General features: G+C 44.7%; 1 protein-coding gene across 3 annotated transcripts in view; it reads left to right on the top strand.

Annotated features, from left to right (window-relative positions):
- The first annotated feature begins 226 nt into the window (after positions 1 to 226).
- LOC137373926 (tetratricopeptide repeat protein 9A) overlaps positions 227 to 19,219 on the top strand; it is a 207,674-nt gene continuing 188,681 nt past the window's right edge. For all 3 annotated transcript variants that reach the window (XR_010975736.1, XR_010975735.1, XM_068039543.1), the window contains exon 1: positions 227 to 811. Coding sequence is in view for 1 of the 3 variants with exons in the window: in XM_068039543.1 (XP_067895644.1) it covers positions 403 to 811 (409 nt within the window). In the remaining 2 variants the exon portion in view is untranslated. The remainder of the gene's footprint in view (positions 812 to 19,219) is intronic.

The raw sequence follows: 19,219 nt of genomic DNA on the forward strand, positions 1-19,219 counted from the left end.
ATGTCTGAATTCATGCTCCTTAGCTGTAAAGTGAGATTAGGTTTATTAGCCTTGGCTGTGCCATCTCTGTCACCAACCGGCCCCGCACTCTTCTTCCTCTGATCTGTGATTTTTCCAGACGCTATCGCTTTAATTAGAAACTGCATCAGGTTGGATTACGTGTGGATTGCTCCAGCTCTTCCGGGTCAGCAATACAGAGCCAAGCATCTCCAAAAAAAAACACACACACACATACACACACACAGCAGAGCAGGACAGATCGGTGCCTCTGGTGGATCTGTTGGACAATTTCAGCAACCAGTCCAAAGCAAACGCGCGCACACACAGACACACGGGAACCCAGCACACAGTGTGTTTGCAGCGCCCAGCAACATGAAAGAGATCGGCTGCAGCAGCTAAGAGATGGAAGATAAAAACCCATCTGGCATCAAGCACATCTCCATCCCTGGGCGGCCGGGAGATGCTGGTAGACCAGGAGGAGGTAGGGGAACTCTGAATGTGTCCAGGTGCGAGCTGAGTGTGATCAGGGGCGATCACAGTCAGTCAGACCCGCAGGATACCATTCAGAGAGCGCTGGACTTCAAGACCCAGGGCAACCAGTGCTACAAGGAGAAAAAATTCCGAGAAGCCATCGGCAAGTACCACCGAGCTTTGCTGGAGATGAAGGGCTTCTTGGCGGTGACCAATCCCGAGTCATCGTCCTCTGCCGTTCAAGTGCATCCTGCCTGCGGGAAAACGTCCGTAAGACTGACCGAGGAAGAGAGGAAGGTGGTGGAGAACAGCGAGATTGAGTGTTACAACAGCCTGGCAGGTGAGTCTCTCAAGCCATGTTCAAAGCCGAGAGATGATGATTCATGTCACAGTTTACTGCTGTGATTTGACGAGAGAGTTCACCCTTTTTCTTTAAAAGGAGGGAGGAGGGGGTTTACTCCCATTCATTGCCCCATCAGCAGTATTATTTTGATCGGCTAGTGTCAAGAATAAAGGATCTACTGGAAGCAACGAACAGGAAATAACATAATTGAAGGTAGTTTGGGGAACGCGAACCCGGAGATTGAAATTGAAGTGGTTTACACATCCTTTAAAGCCTAAGATTGAGCGAACCTCTATATTCCCTGCTACCTGTTTCTTTACCTTCGATGATCCATACTCTACTGGGTGTTGATATTTGCCAATATCTTGTGCTGGAATATCATGTTGTGGAGAGGGTGACATCACTAAGTGTAGATTACACCTAGTGTTGTGAGACCAAGTGCACGTTTAGACAATATGTTAACCAGTAGAAGTGATTCACAAGGATATTATTCCGTGAAATGGCAGCTGTTCCTTACCCCATGTATATGCTTGTCAAATTCTGTTAAATACTTTAGTGTCCTTAAAAAAGGAATTCTGTATGTGGAGAGCAATAGAATATTACAATTTTATGTTGGATCAAGTACAAGATTGAGCTTAGTCAGGCTTGGCTCGATATTAAAGTTATTCCATTTCAGTACATATTATGTTTTGAAGGGTGCTGGTTACGTCTTGTATTCATCCAATGATTTGGCACAATCTCCAAAGTGGCACGTAAAGCAATTGACAAAATAATACAAGATAAACGACCCAAGCATGAAGCGTAAAACAAGGGATGGAACAATCTCTCTGCCATTGCGGTATGAAGCTGAAAGCAGCACCATACCTGTGCTACCCATCCACCCATTTTGTCACTACATGCCCAGTAGGTACAGGCATCGTCTGCTACAGCATTAATGTAGGATTTGTACCAGGCTTTCATTCTGAGCTATTGTTATTCACTGGTTAGAATGTGTATGTTCTTTATTTATTTATTTATTTAGAGATACAGCACTGAAACAGGCCCTTCAGCCCACCGAGTCTGTGCCGACCAACAACCACCCATTTGTACTAACCCTACATTAATCCCATATTCTCTACCACATCCCCACCATTCTCCTACCACATACCTACACTCGGGGCAATTTATAATGGCCAATTTACCTATCAACCTGCAAGTCTTTGGCTGTGGGAGGAAACCGGAGCACACGGTGAAAACCCACGCAGTCACAGGGAGAACTTGCAAACTCCACACAGGCAGGACCCAGAATTGAACCCGGGTTGCTGGAGCTGTGAGGCTGCAGTGCTAACCACTGTGCCACCCGGCCATTCTGTGCTATGAATAAGGCCTAATGGTCTTTGGAGAAAATAAAAAAAAACTCCAAAGCGCACACTGGATCAAAATACCGATAGCTTTTAGAGTTAAACAGTTTGGATTTTGTGCTCATAAATCAATAGCCATATATAAAGTAGACAGTTAGTGCTTGCTTGCAAACTCAAATGATGTCAAGCAGAGATCACACATTAATCCCACATAGTGCTGGAAATACTCAGCAGGTCTGGCAGCATTAGTGGAGAGAGAAACTGAGTTAACGTTTCAGGTCTGTGACCTTTCCTCAGAACCGGCAAAAGTTAGAAATGTAATTGGCTTTTGTAGATGGAAGGATGCCCACATGAGCAAGTGAAAGGGGGGTTGGGTGGGGGGGAGATTAAATGACAGAGATGACATGAAACAAAAGGCAAAGGGAGTAGTAATAGTAGTAGTAAAAGACAACTATTAGCACTCCCTTTGCCTTTTATTCTGTGATATCTCTGTCATTTAATATCTCCTGCCCTCTGTCCTATCACAGACCTTCCCTTTTGTTCTTCTTCCCCCCTCCCTCCTTTCACTTTCTTAAAGCCTATTACATTTCTAACTTTTGTCAGTTCTGAAAAAAGGTCACAGACCTGAAATGTTAACTCTGTTTCTGTCTCCACAGATGCTGCCAGACCTGCTGAGTACTTTCAGCACTTTCTATTTTTATTTCAGATTTCCAGCATCTGCAATATTTTGCTTTTATTATCACACATTAATCAGTTTGGTCATTTGCATGCAAAATAAATAAATTGACATGGTGCAGAGTAGCTTCAATATGATCAAAAAGAACTCTGAAATACCATGGGGAAGATTTGGTTCAATTTACTACAGCAGTAATAACAGCTAGACACTAAACTAAGAAAATTAAAGCTAGTTTTCAGGTGCCAACCAAAGTTAGATCTAGTCATCCGTTAACTACCCAAGAGGTGGTTGGTCTGTCAATTTGATACTACAAAAAGGTACCATGACAGCCTGTGGATAGAAGCGATTTCTTTCAAAAGCTACTGCAGTACAGATTTTGTACCAATAAATGTCACTAGTACATATTTGATAGAAGGTTTAGGCCATTCTTTACCAATGGACAACCTGAAGTCAAGCCTTGTTGATGTCCAACGTTATGCAAAATGTGCAACTGCTTTATCTGGGTTATTGTCTTCTGGTAAAGAATTAAAGCAAGCCAAAATTTTGCCAAGTCTATAAACAGAGGGGTGCATGATAGCCCAATTGGTGAAATGGCAGTGTCACCAACTCACATCAATCTGCTGCAAACCTTTAAAGTTGGAGTGACACTAAATTGTAGAAAGCACACTGCAGCAACAGTTTGACCAGCAGTCATCACGAAGAAAAGATAACCTGCTGGAGAATTCCAAGATCAGTCTGCATGTCTAAATGCAATAAAACAGTTAAATGAATCTATATTCAGAGATTAGATAGTAATAATGAAGAGCTCCATTCATCCAAGCCCGTTGTAAAATGCATAAGAGTATGGTCTCATACTGCTTCCAAATATCACTCAGGACTTAAAAGTCTAGCTGTGAAGTCAGAAAAATCATTGACTACAGTGGAAAATATAAGTTTAAAATATTGAAGGAAAATCTAACAGTAATAAAAGAATATCAATGGAATTTATATAATGCTAGAGATTTTTCTGGTGTACCACATACAGATCACTGTAGTCCAGAGGATGGTAGCAAAGTTTAGCTAAGTCATGTACTCTCTGTGGGGAAATGGTGTGAATAAAGAAATACAGGTAAGGTAGATAATTATAAGTTCTTGAAGTCACTTAGAGGGCAATGGTAGATCCTTGCAAATTTCAGGCTACAAATCAATAAAACCCAGCACTATGAAGTCAATGAAAGCAAAAATCGGGAGAAGTGTACAACGGACGGCTGATCCAATATTGCCCCTTTTACGCTGTTGCTGAAAGGTAAAATTATCCCAGTGAGTGTTGACAGGAATGTCAACCATAGGGGGAAGTCACATCTGTCCTCACTGGACGCTTTCCAGCAGAGGTCAGGAGCAGAAACCCTAGCGAATATTTGCCCTCCCTAAGGCCAATTGAGGAATGTAGATAAATACCTGTGACTAGATTATTGGAAATAATGCAGGTGAAAACATCAAACTGGCCTTTAGGTTTGCAGCTGCTATAACCCAATTCTTTGTGCGCGTACCAACATTATACCTATTATTAGTTAAATACAGACTATGCTTTACAATTAACAATGTCACTGCTTTAAAATTCGATCATACACACTGAGCTGAGGCACTATTCTTAGATGAGTTGAATTACTCTATTATATCAGATTATCATTCCTCCAGTGTTGATGTCCCTTGTGTAAGGATATCGCCTTCAGATCTCTTGCTTCCATCTCAGTTGCTCATAGTTATGTTTTCGTTGGCTGTGGCCTGATTTCTATTTTCATGATTCCCAGCTCATTTCCTTATCTTGTGCTCAGCAAACCCATGTAATTTTCTCCATTACAACTCAATTCACAAATTCTAATTGCATTTCACCCTAAATATCCAGCATGGTCCTAACCTTAGACTGTGGCAGAGCAGTGAGTGAATAAGGTGCTCAGTTTAGATGAGCATCTGTGCATTATCAGTACATCTGCTTCTGTTGAATGAAAATGCCATTTATTTGCCAGAGTGCGGGCTAGGAGTGCCACAGAACGTAAACAAGTTGTGTGTGTTGTGAATGTGTGCTATGGGGGTTGGGCTGTGGGTGGGGTGGGGAACAGACAGTCAAAGTATAGCAGAGGCTTTTCCAATGCTGCAGCAGAGCTGCTTGTGTTGATGTAGTCTACAAGGCTTCAGTAGATGGCGCTCTTGTGTCAGAGAGCTCCCCTCTACATTGTGCCACAAATCCTCAGCCATGCTTCATGCTGTCACCATAGTTATCACTGGAGCAAAAACAGTTGCTGGCATTTATACCCAGATGGTGGGTACCAAGGGGCTAATAAGAGTGAGGAACTTAAGGTAATTAATATCAGCAGAGAAAAAGTACTGGACAAACTTAAGGGCCTAATAGCTGACAAATCCCCTGGACCTGATGGCCTACATCCTAGGGTTCTAAAAGAAGTAGCTGCAGAGATAGTGAATGCACTGGTTATGATTTTCCAAAATACCCTGGATTCTAGAATGGTCCCAGTAGATTGGAAGTTAGCAAATGTAACACTGCTATTCAAGAAAGGAAGGAGAGAGAAAACAGGAAACTACAGAGCAGTTAGCCTGACATCAGTCATCAGGAAAATGCTGGAATCTATTATTGAGGAAGTCTTAACAATGCACTTAGAACATCATAGTATGATCAGACAAAGTCAACATGGTTTTATAGAATAGATATAGAATAGACCATTACAGCGCAGTACAGGCCCTTCGGCCCTCGATGTTGCGCCGACCTGTGAAACCATCTGACCTACACTATTCCATTTTCATCCATATGTCTATCCAATGACCACTTAAATGCCCTTAAAGTTGGCGAGTCGACTACTGCTGCAGGCAGGGCGTTCCACGCCCCTACTACTCTCCGAGTAAAGAAACTACCTCTGACATCTGTCCTATATCTATCATCCCTCAACTTAAAGCTATGTCCCCTCGTGTTTGCCATCACCATCCGAGGAAAAAGACGCTCACTATCCACCCTATCTAACCCTCTGATTATCGTATATGTCTCTATTAAGTCACCTCTCCTCCTCCTTCTCTCCAACGAAAACAACCTCAAGTCCCTCAGCCTTTCCTCGTAAGACCTTCCCTCCATACCAGGCAACATCCTAGTAAATCTCCTCTGCACCCTTTCCATAGCTTCCACATCCTTCCTATAATGCGGTGACCAGAACTGTACGCAATACTCCAGGTGCGGTCTCACCAGAGTTTTGTACAGCTGCAGCATGACCTCGTGGCTCCGAAACTCGATCCCCCTACTAATAAAAGCTAACACACCATATGCCTTCTTAACAGCCCTATTAACCTGGGTAGCAACCTTCAGGGATTTATGCACCTGGACACCAAGATCTCTCTGTTCATCTACACTACCAAGAATCTTCCCATTAGCCCAGTACTCTGCATTCCTGTTACTCCTTCCAAAGTGAATCACCTCGCACTTTTCCGCATTAAACTCCCATTTGCCACCTCTCAGCCCAGCTCTGCAGCCTATCTATGTCCCTCTGTACCCTACAACATCCTTCGGCACTATCCACAACTCCACCGACCTTAGTGTCATTCACAAATTTACTAACCCACCCTTCTACACCCTCTTCCAGGTCATTTATAAAAATGACAAACAGCAGTGGCCCCAAAACAGATCCTTGCGGTACACCACTAGTAACTAAACTCCAGGATGAACATTTGCCATCAACCACCACCCTCTGTCTTCTTTCAGCTAGCCAATTTCTGATCCAAAGCTCTAAATCACCTTCAACCCCATACTTCCGTATTTTCTGCAATAGCCTACCGTGGGAAACCTTATCAAACACCTTACTGAAATCCATATACACCACATCCACTGCTTTACCCTCATCCACCTGTTTGGTCACCTTCTCGAAAAACTTAGTAAGGTTTGTGAGGCACGACCTACCCGTCACAAAACCGTGCTGACTATCGCTAATGAACTTATTCTTTTCAAGATGATTATAAATCCTGTCTCTTATAACCTTTTCCAACATTTTACCCACAACCGAAGTAAGGCTCACAGGTCTATAATTACCAGGGCTGTCTCTACTCCCCTCCTTTTACGAAAGGAAAATCGTGTTTGACAAATTTATTCGAGGTTTTTAAGAATGTAACAAGTAGGGTAGATAAAGGGGAAACAGTAGATGTAGTATACTTGGATTTCCAAAAGGTATTTGATGAGGTGTCACACAAAAGGTTTACACACAAGATCAGAGCTCATGGAGCTGGGGGTAATATATCAGCATGGTTAGAGGATTGGTTAACAAACAGGAAGCAGAGAACAGTGATTAACAGGGCATTTTCAAGTTGGCAGACTGTAACTAGTGGCGTGCCGCAAGGATCAGTGCTGGGGCCTCAGCTATTTACAATCTATAATAACAGCTTAGATGAAGAGACAAGAGAAATATATCTAAGTTTGTTGATGATACAAAGTTAGGTTGGTATGTAAGCAGTGAGGAGGATACAAAGAGGCTGCAAAGGGATATAGACAAGTTAAGTGAGTGGGCAACAAGGTGGCAGATGGAGTATTATGTGGCGAAGTATGAAGTTATTCACTTCGGAGGTAAGAATAGAAAAAAACAGAATATTTTTTTAAAATCGTGTAACTTTTAAATGCTCATGTTCAGAGGGACTCGGGTGCACTCGTACAAGGAACACAGAAAGTTAGCAGTTCTGATGAAAGGTCACAGACCTGAAATGTTAACTTTGCTTCTCTCTCCACAGATGCTGCCAGACCTGCTGAGTATTTCCAGTACTTTTTGTTTTGTTACTGAAAGTTAACATGCAGGTACAGCAAGCAATTAGGAAGGCAGATGGCATGTTGGCCTTTATTGCAAGGGAATCTGAGTACACGAATAAAGAAGCCTTGCTACAATTTTACAGGGCTTTGGTGAGACCACACCTGGAGTACTGTGTGCAGTTTTGGTCTCCATATTTAAGGAAGGATATACTTGCTTGAAGGTGGCACAGTGAAGTTTTACTAGATTAGTTCCTGGGTTGAGAGGGTTCTCCTATAATGACAGGCTGAGTAAATTGGGCCTAAACTCTCTGGAGTTCAGAAGAATGAGAGGTGATCACATTGAATCATACAAGATTCTGAGGGGGCTTGACAGGGTAGACACTGAGAAGTTGTTTCTCTGACTGGGAAATCTAGAACACGAGGGCACAGTTTCAGGATAAGAGGCCGATCATTTAGGACTGAGACAAGGAGCAATTTCTTCACTCAGAAGGTTGTGAATCTTTGAAATGGTCTGCCCCAGAGGGTTGTGGATGCTCCATTGAGTAGATTTAAGACTGAGATCAATAGATCTTTGATTTCTCAGGGAATCAAGAGATATGGGGAGCGGGCAGGAAAGTGGAGTTGAGGTAGAACAGCCATGTTCGTACTCAATGGTGGAGCAGGCTCAAAGGGTCATACGGTCTACTCCTGCTCCTATTTCTTATGTTCTTATGTTCTTACATCATCAAACCAATTCACTGAACCCTTGCCAATAGGAACTCTTGCCATCACCTTGAACAATATCACCCAGAGGAGGGAGGCAGACCTCAAGATTAACCCAAGGTGTCTCGTGTAGTTTAAAAGACAAATCGCTGCTGGTGATTTAGCAACAACAATAATTTGCACAAATATAGCACCTTTAACATTGTAAAATATTCCAGCACTTCACAGGAGCTTTATCAAACAAGTTTGAACACCGTGCCACATAAGGAGATATTAGGACAGATGCCCGAAAGCTTGATCAAAGAGATAGATTTTAAGAATCGTCTTAAAGGAGGAGAGTGAGGTAGAGAGGTTCAGGGAGGGAATTCCAGAGCTTAAGGCATTGACAACAGAAAGCACAGTGGGCAATGGTGGAGCAATTAAAATTGGGGTTGTGCAAGAGGTCAGAATTAGAGAAGCACAGAGAACACAAAGGCTTATAGGGCTGATGGAGGTTACAAACATATAGAGGGGCATGGCCATGGAGGGATTTGAAAACAAGGATGCGAATTTTAAAATTAAGTTGTTGGTTGATTTGGAGCAAATCTAGGTTAGTGAGAACAGGGTGGTGTGTGAACAGGACTTGGTACGAGTTAGGACACAGGCAGCAGGGTTTTGAATGAGCTTGAGTTTTGCAGGGTGGAAGATGGGAGGCCGGCCAGGAAAGAGCAGTTAATCCAGAAGGAACCCTCACTTCCTGAAAAAGGTGGATAAACTGAGAGCCTATCATCAATAGTGTCAATGCCATATTCTCCCATCAATCTCAGTGGGAAATACATCCATTTCCAAAGGCTGTTTGCTTGTATTTTTGTAAAGCACATCATCTAATTGATTGTGTGTTTGGAGTGCATGAGGGAAAGAGCGGGAGAGATTGGATTGCTTTCCAGTTGGTCTGGTATTGTTGCCATGGTAACTGCCTCATTGTGACTGGTCATCTGCCAAAGCTGTAACAAAAACTCCTTCCGTTTCTTTATGTGGGTTCTTATCACTGAAGATTTGGAGGTTTCCAAAATTCTGGCCAGAGCTGTCTGATTCAGACAGCAGTTTGTGGGAATCTAACTGCAGTCGGTTCTGAACTTAGAAAGTGAACATAAGAACATAAGAAATAGGAGCAGGAGAAGGCCATTCAATAATATCATGGATGATCTGATTGTGGCCTTAATTCCACTTTCCTGTCTGCCCCCCCATAACCCTTGACTCCCATGCCACTCAAAAAGCTGTCTAACTCAGCCTTGAATATATTCAATGACGCAGCCTCCACTGCTCTTGGAGAAGAGAATTCCGAACACTAACAACCCTCTGAGAGAAGAAATTCCTCCTCATCTCCATCTTAAATGGAAGACCCCTCAATTTGAAACTGTACCCCCTAGTTCTAGATTCCTCCACGAGGGGAAAACATCTTTTCAGCATCGAAACTGTCATGCCTCCTCAGAATCTTATACGTTTCAATAAGATCCCCTCTCATTCTTCTAAACTCCAATGAGTATTGGCATAACCTGTTCATCCTTTCCTTGTAAGACAAACCTTCATCGCAGGAATCAGTCTAGTGAACCTTCTCTGAACTGCTTTCAATGCAAATATGTCTCTCCTTAAATAAGGTGACCAAACTGTACACAGTACTCTAAGTACAGTCTCACCAATGCCCTGCACAGTTTAGCAAGACTCCCCTACTTTTATACTCCATTCCTCTTGCAATAAAGGTCAACATTCCATTTGCCTTCCTAATTACTTGCTGTACCTATGCGCAGACTTTTTTGTGATTCATGTACACAGGGGCGGCACAGTGGCGCAGTGGTTAGCACCGCAGCCTCACAGCTCCAGGGACCCGGGTTCGATTCTGGGTACTGCCTGTGCGGAGTTTGCAAGTTCTCCCTGTGTCTGCGTGGGTTTCCTCCGGGTGCTCCGGTTTCCTCCCACATGCCAAAGACTTGCAGGTTGATAGGTTAATTGGCCATTATAAATTGCCCCTAGTATAGGTAGGTGGTAGGGAAATATATGGGGACAGGTGGGGATGTGGTAGGAATATGGGATTAGTGTAGGATTAGTATGAATGGGTGGTTGATGGTCAGCACAGACTCGGTGGGCCGAAGGGCCTGTTTCAGTGCTGTATCTCTAAACTAAAAAAAATATAAACTAAACAAGGATACCCAGGTCCCTCTGTACCATAGCATTCTGCAGTCACTTTTCATTTAAGTAATATTCTGCTTTTCTATTCTTCCTACCAAAGTGGACCACTCACATTTCTCACATTATACTTCATATGCCAAATTTTTGCTCACTCACAACCTATCTATATCCCTTTGCACACTCTTTGGGGGGAATTTTAAGCTCTCTGCTGCAGCGGATTTGGTGGCGTGCCGTGTGATATAATTAGATGGGAGGGTTTTATTTGGAATCCCGATAACAGAAAACGTTAGAGAAATTAAGTCGGTGGCGGGTTTGTGGCGTTCCAGGATTCCCCAGAGCAATGTCAGATTACAGCTTTGCATTCATTTAAATAACATGAATACTCATTACCCGACACATAGTTATAATTTAGTCCTACCTGCCAGATTAAGTGAATGGCGAGCGATATTGCTATGTCATCCAGTTCACGATTGTTTCACCGTGGTGTGCAGCAGTTGGATTTGTGCAGTTGAGTCTCAGGTCTGTGCTCTACTCTCTTTAACTCATCTGGCAAACTAATGCCAGCATTGCAATGGATGTTTCCCTCCAGGCTCGGCACCAGCAAGGATGAATCATCTCAGGGGATGGTGGTGAAGGCAGGGACAGGGTGTACATGGAGGAGCAGGGCAGGGTAGTCGAGGACGGAAGGATGGGGCTGATCGGGTGCATGGAGGAGCAGGGGAGGGTGGAGTGGAGCGTCCAGGGTGTTGAATAGTTGCTGTTGATGCTGAAGCTGCATGTTGTCGGCTGCGGGGATGGTGGGTGGATTATAGCAGTATAGTGTGAAGATATTTGGCGAAGGCCTAAAGGGAGGGATGAGTGCTGTCAATGTCGGGGAGCTGTGGGGCAAATTGAGGGTACTGGTTAGCAGAGGGAACAGTCACAGTCAATGGGGGCAAATGGATTCTGTAGGGGAGAAGGTCAAGACTAACGGGTGGGAAATCGACGACTTCATATGGAAGGGAATGGGACTCAGCAACATTGATCAGTTCAATGTGAGGAGGTTCAAGGGTAAGAGTTGACATGTCAATAGTAATGGGAGAAGGAAAGGGAGGAGGGATGGCATGAATACATTGATGATTACATCGTGCACGGTAATGGGGAGAGACTCAAAGGTAACAGACGGAAGGGTACTTGTAACACTGGGTGGGTCAAGGATGATGGGCTCAAGCTGGAGGACCTCCCAGCTGCCAGCAGTTTTTGAGGAACCAGCCGAAGTGGACGAATGGATCCTGGGTGACAAGGGTTACCCGCTTTGTACATGGTTGATGACACCAGTACGTCTTCCCCAAAGCGCTGCTGAAGAGAGGTACAATGCTGCTCACACATCCACCAGAACCATCATTGAACACAGCATTGGCATGCTGAAAATGCACTTGCCATGCCTTGACCAGTCTGGAAGGGCTGTTCATTACGCGCCACAGAGGGTGTCATGAATAATTGTTGTCTGCTTGCCTTGCATAACCTTGCAATTTGACACGGCAACATTCTGCAGCTAGAGGAACAGGAAGGACACCAGTCCTCAGATGGGGATGACTATGAAGAGGGTGAGGAGGAGGACAACAAGGCAATGATGCCGTCATCGATATGAGGGCCATGGAGAGACATGCAAGGAACATCAGGGAGAACCTCATTTATGCACTTGTCAGCCAACAATAAGTCACATCATCAAGGAACGTTGGGAGGAGAAACGTAACAATTCCCCACAGAAATTCAATTTTGCATGGGGTCTTATTCATCTTGGCAATCTTAACGAAGCATTGCTGCACTTCCATGTGATTGGCATTTGAAATCATCTTTGGGCTACAATGAATGCTACTACACACCACTGCAAACAGCATTGTTATGAATGCAGAAAACAAAAGTAAGGAATGACAGTATTGGAAAAATGTAATAATCATCAAATGGCAAACAGCTATCATTGAAGACTGAAGGCTTAAATTCCAATGAGAAATGGACACTGGGCAGTTTCTGAGAAGCTTTGCAAACATCTTTGCGTTCCTGTCATAGGCCTCCAAAAAATATTTTTGTATCCATCTGAAACCAAACAAAACATTATTGAGAGTGGATCATATTTTATATGAAATAAAATGTTCTATTCTCACAATACATACATCACTCGCGCCACCTTCATGCTATTTTCCTGCCACTACGTCCAGGTGCTACCCCAACATTAGTATCTGAGGTGGAGGCAGTCTGCTCAATGTGCTGCCTGTTACTGTGGATGACTGTGGTAGACATCCTCTGGAGGAATGGGGCTTGATGGCTCCATCCTACTGGAGTCTGCAGCAATGGCGCATGAGTAACCCTGTGTGCTCACCTGCTGGAGGTAAGGGGGTCAGTGTCAGTGGAGGGAGGACAAGACGCTGTTTTCCGTAGGGGTATCCTGAGAGAAAGGCCCTGGGGCAGCAGACTTGCCCTCCTCCTCCATCTGTGTGCACAATGGCACCTGCCTGTCTCCCTGAGGGGAAGGATCATCCTGAGGGAGGTCCAGGTTCCTCATCCTTCTCGTTTAGACTCTGCTGCATGGAGCCAATGGCAACAGCGATGGAGTGCAGGTCAGATCGCATATGGCTCAAGTGGTCAACCAGACTCACCACAGAGCTCGCCGAACTCTCTACTGAGGAAGCCATATGCTCAAATGCCTGGGACATGGTAGATGTCATGGCTTGCAAGGACTCCTCCATGCCATGTGCAAAGTCATGCATGACCTCAGGCATCTCTGACATATGTTCCACATGGCTTTGGTGCACACCCAGCAGACTTCTTGGAGCCACAAACAGAGGATCATCATGAGCATGGGGTTGAGCAGAGGCCTGGTCCCCAGCAGTCCTTCGATTGTCAGGGGACCCGGCTGGCACATACTCCCTCAGCTGCTGGGATGTGTCTGTGTCTTGACCACCGGCTTGAGACCCAGATTCTAATCTTAAACCCCCCCACAGACCTGTGCCGGCAGAGGTGGACGAGGCAGGTGACGGTGCACTCTCTGGGGCATTGGCTTCTTCTTCCTCCCCAGAGGAGAATTCTTGGACCACGCGGCGTTCCACGACTCAAGTGCTGGCACCTACAGTGCAGACAAGCAGAGGCACTGTAAGTATCTGCTTCACTTGAGTTCACACAATTTCATTTCGTTTCTACATATGGCTGCAAGAGTAGAGATGACACTTAACCCTTATGCCTTGTGGCCCCTGCCTCGCCATCTCCACTCGCCCTGCCTCCCTCCTCTCTCGCAATCTCAGTGACCTCCTCCTCAAGCGTGGTCAGCAGCCTGATGCCAGGGATCACTCCTCCCATTCTAGGGGAGCTCACGCTGGTTGTGGCTTTGTTTATCTTGCAACAGACAGTGCAGATTTAATGACATGGCAAATGATGCATCATAACCATTGCATACATGCATCAACATCATTTATTCTGCATTGGCTTTCGCACAACACATCCAATCACATAAACAATGCCAATCTTCATCTTGGCACAACATCATTTAGTGAATAGCACCAAGGCTGCTCACGCATTCCACTACATTACTTGTGTACCCTCTGCCTTAAAGACACAGAGCCATGGAAGAAATAAAATGGAACTGCTTCACCAAGACCACTACTTACCCTTGCCGATATGAGCAAGTCATTGATGCGCTTGCGGCACTGCGCCCATATTCTACATGCCACCCCACTGTTTGAGACCTCCTCTGCTACCTCCATCCAGGCCACCTTAATGAGGTCTGAGTGTCTTCGCACTCCACCTGCAGGGAAGAGAACCTCCCACCTTTCCCTGACGGCCTGGAGGAGAACCAGCAGGGGGGCATCACTGAACTGTGGGGTGGAATGCAGCCTACTGACTGACTTTGGCTGCAGGTAAAATAACTGATATGAAATTAATGGTGACTTTTACAAAATAAGGGAGGCAAAAACATTTTGATTTAAGTTAAAGCTTCAATTTAGATTAATCTGAAGATACTTACATGAAAGGAAGGTTGCTGCTCCTTGAGGCTACAAGCACAGATGTTTTAGATCTGTGGCAATCATGGTGCTTGGGGCAGTGACAGTGGGTTCCACCAATGAAAGACCTCCTCCGCCGCATGATCCCATGTGCCCCCCCCAGTGCCTGTTGCCACACGACTCATTTACGTACAAAATCATGTGTGAAACGGGAATTGCAGCGGAAGCAGAAGTTGCACGAACTTCCTGTCTTGCTGTCAGGAATGCCACGGCACTCATAAAATTCCCCCTTTCTATCCTCCTCACAACTTGCTTTCCTACCTATCTTCGTATCGTCAGCTAATTTGGCTACAATACACTTGGTTCCTTCATCCAGGTCATTAATATAGATTTGTCAATACTTGAGACCCCAGTACTGATCCCTGTGGCACTCCACTGGTTACAGTTTGCCATCCTGAAAATGACCCATTTATCCCAACCTTCTGTTTCCTGTTTGTTAGCCAGTCCTTATCCATCCTAATATATCACCTCCAACACAATGAGCTCTGATCTTGTGTAGTAACCTTTTATGTGGCACCTTATCAAATGCCTTTTGGAAATCCAAATACACTCCATCTACTGGCTCCCCTTTATTCACCCTGCTTGTTACATCCTCAAAGAACTCTAATAAATTTGTCAAAAATGATTTCCCTTTCATAAAACCATGTTGACTCTGCTAGATTGTATTGTGATTTTCTAGCTATCCTGCTACTAACGCTTTAATAATGGATTCTAGCACTTTCCCAACAACAGCTGTTAGGCTAACTGGCCTGTAGTTTCCAGCTTTCTGTCTCCCTCTTTTCTTGAACATCGGTGTTATATTTGTGGTTTTCCATCTGCTGGACCTTTCCAGAATCTAGGGAATTTTAGAAGATTACAGCCAATGCATTCACTATCCCTGCAGCCACTTCTTTTAAGACCCAGGATACAGGCCATCAGGCCTATAGGACTCGTCAGCCTTTATTCCCATTACTTTTTCTCTAGTGATTGTTTTAAGTTCCTTCCTCCCTTTTGTCTCCTGGTTTTCTGCTATCACTGCTTTAATACCTGATTAAGGTATTGAAGCTGTGAAGCTTTGCTACTTGTCTTAATAGTTGCCATGGAAATTGTGAGCAGCCAATTAGAAAACACCACGATAAGGTACATAATAAAATATGCACTTGGGTTCTAAATAAGGCATTTGCCTTTTATTTAGTGAGTTAAACTGCAGTCACATTTATTTAAATATTTGCATATGCATTGCAGCTTTGATTAATAGAAACTACAGCATTAAGGAACTGAGCCAATGGTATGTTAGCCTTTACTGCAAGGGGGATGGAGTAAGGAAGGATTGCTGCAAAAGGGCAGTGGTTGTCAAACTTTTTGGGTCGGAGGACCCCTTTTCAAATGGATTAGTAATCATGGAAGCTGTGTGTAGACCTCCAGTATGCAAACTCCAAGTGTCACTACGTGCTGAGGTTCTATCTGTCCCTGGTGTTGCGAAGGATGGGCCTGGTCACATTGCCGTGGAACGCTCCATCCAGTTGGACCGTGCCGTACCACCTATCCTTAGTGGAGCAGTTTCTGCGGAAAACACCTTTGACCACCGATCCATCAGGCAGTGGTCTGCATGGAATGTCCTCAAGGCCCTACGGGAAAAGGAGATGGTGGATCCTGTCGGATGGTTCCCCGACCGTAAAATGACCGTAAAAGTCATTTGGCGGAATGCCTCATCACCAGAACTTTCAAACAAGCACCAAGATGTAGCTTGGCCGGTGGTGAGAAGAGCCCTCCCCGTCAGATCCTTCCTGCACGCCCGAAGTCTCGCCCCCTCCGCCAAATGCCCCCGCGGTGGCTGTGGTGGGGAAGAGATGGTTGCCCACCTCCTCCTGGAATGTGTCTTTGCAAAGCAGGTTTGGAAAGAGATGCAGTGGTTTTTGTCGAGGTTCAGCCCAAGAGTCTGTGCTCTACGGACTGTTCCCAGGGACACACACCGAGACAAACATCAACTGCTGCTGGAGGACTATCAATTTGGTGAAAGACACCCTTTGGTCTGCCCGAAACTTGCTGGTCTTCCAGCGCAAAGAGTTGTCCACGACCGAATGTTGCAGACTGGCACATTCCAAGGTCCAGGACTACGTGCTGAGGGACACACTAAAGCTTGGGGCAGCCGCAGCAAAGGCTCAATGGAGAAAGACCTCTGTGTAAGGTCCCCTCACCAAGCTGAACTGAGGGGCTGGATCCATGGGAAAACCCTCGAACTGTATCGGGAAAATTTTCATTTGCTGTAAAATGTAAAAATGTAATTGGCATGATAAATGTGAAATGGAAGGGTTGTGAGGCAACTCATGATTGTAATGAAGCAAACGGACCTCCTTTGCACTGTTTGTATTTTTTGACTTGGTGCTGTTTGAAACTGGTAATGTATTTTTTACAGATTTTTATGAATAAAGTATATTTTGGAAATAAAAAAAAAGTAATCATGGATCACCCGATCTAGGGTATAATGCTAGAAACACATATGTAGGTGCTGCATGTAAAGAGTGTTTTAATAATGCTTTTATGAAAATAGATATTCACTTACAGAAATCAGTGAGATGGGTGTGCCTGTTTCTGACTGCAGAATCTGTCTATCCTTGGTGTGATATTTGACAATGACACTTGTAAATCATTCTATATAAAAGCCAACGCTTCTTGTTTTTCAGGAAAAAAGGATGAAATTGCAGAATGTGATCCCTGCAAACACCAGTAAAAATCCTTCTAGTTAAATTATACAGTCTGGTAAAGCAGTGGCTCTGCAGAGCACTGGAAGACCATCTGAAAGATGGTCCAAGATTAATTTGAAAGCTTTGTGGACCTCTCCCTCATGGGGGAATCTAGAACTAGGGGGCATAGTTTCAGAATAAGGGGTTGCCCATTTAAGATGGAAATGAGGAGGAATTTCTTCTCTTAAGGTGTCATGAATCTTTGGAATTCTCTACCCCAGAGAGCAGTGGAGGCTGAGTCATTATATATATTCAAGGCTGAGCTAGAGAGATTTTTGAACCACAGGGGAGTCAAGGGTAATCGGGAACAAGCAAGAACGTGCAGTTGAGGCCAAATCAGTCACGATCTTATTGAATGGCAGAGCAGGCTTGAGGGGCCAAATGGCCTACTCCTGCTCCTATTTCTTATGTTCCTATGTATAGTGTACCAATGCAAGAGGCTGCAGACTCTGTTAACATTTGCCATATCACTCCCTGCAGAGCTTTTAATCCAAAAGCTCAACATCTTCAGCAGACAATGTGGTGGCAAGATGAAATCCAAGCCCTGACCATGGTGCCCTGGATGGTGTCCACGTCGCCCACCTGTAAGGCCGGCAGTGCTCAGTAAGCACTTTCACATTATTTCATGGACCCCTAGGAAGGTCTCTGTGTGCCACCAGGGATCCGTGGACCTCAGTTTGAGAACCACTGCTATAGTCTCACTCCAGGTGAGTACTGTGTACAGTTTTGGTCTCCGTATCTAAAGAAGAGCATACTGGCCTTGGAGAGGGCGCAATGAAGGTTCACTGGACTGATTCTTGGATGAGAGGGCTGTTCAATGAGGACAGATTGAGTAAAATGGGCTTCTATTCTCTGGAGTTTAGAAGAATGAGAGGGATCTCACTGAAATAGGTGAAGTTCTTAGAGGGCTTGACAGGGTAGATGCTCAGAGGCTGTTTCCCCTGGCTGGAGAGTCTAGAACTAAGGGTCATAGTTTCAGGATAAGGAGTCAGCCATGTAGGACTGAGATGAGGAGAAATTTCTTCCCTCACAGGGTTGTGAATCTTTGGAATTCTCTACCCTAGAGGCCTGTGGATGCTCAAATGATGAGTCTAGTTAAGAATGAGATTGATAGATTTTTTGAACACTAAGGGAATCAAGGGATATGACGATAGAGTAGGAAAGTGGTGTTGAGGTAGAAGATCAGCCATGGTTGTATTGAATGGTGGAGCAGGCTCGAGCGGCTGTATGGCCTACTCCTGCTCCTATTTTCTAAATTCTTGTCAGCACAAAGAAAAGCAGCTCTCCATATGGATGAAACCCCTTTCATGGGTAAGAAATACAGCTTCAAAGGACACTCCTGAGAGTTCAGAGTCAGAATGCTACAGACAACAGTTGTTTGAACCATGACCAATTATACATTTGTAATCCTACCATCTCCTTCTTCTGAACCCTTAACTTGGACAGGAAGAAGGGACAGTCTTGGCTGTATGCTTTGCCACAGCTTTTAAAAAAAAATTAATTTATAGGATGTGAGCATTGCTGACAAGGCCAGCATTTATTGCCCATCCTAAATTGCCCTTGAAAAGGTGGTGATGAGCTGCCTTCCTGAACTGCTGCAGTCCATCAAGTGCGGGTACACATGCAGTGCTGTTAGGGAGGGAGGTCCAGGATTTTGATCCAGCAACAGTGAAGGAACGCCAAAACATTTCCAAGTCAGGATGGTGTGTTGGGTGGAGGGGAACTTGCAGATTGTGGTGTTCCTATGCATCTGCTGCCCTTGTCCTTCTAGGTGGAAGCGGGCACAGGTTTGGAAGGTGCTGTTGAAGGAGGTGTGGTGACTTACTACAGTGCATCTTGTAGATGGTTCACACTGCTGCCACTGTGCATCAATGGTGGAGGGACTGAATGTTTAAGGTGGTGGATGGGGGTGCTGATCAAGCAGGCTGCTTTGTCCTGGATGGTGTTGAGCTTCCTGAGTGATGTTGGAGCCACACTCAACCAGGCAAATGAAGCG

This window comes from Heterodontus francisci, chromosome 9 (genome assembly GCF_036365525.1).
Source record: "Heterodontus francisci isolate sHetFra1 chromosome 9, sHetFra1.hap1, whole genome shotgun sequence".
In the NCBI taxonomy this organism is placed as follows: domain Eukaryota; kingdom Metazoa; phylum Chordata; class Chondrichthyes; order Heterodontiformes; family Heterodontidae; genus Heterodontus; species Heterodontus francisci.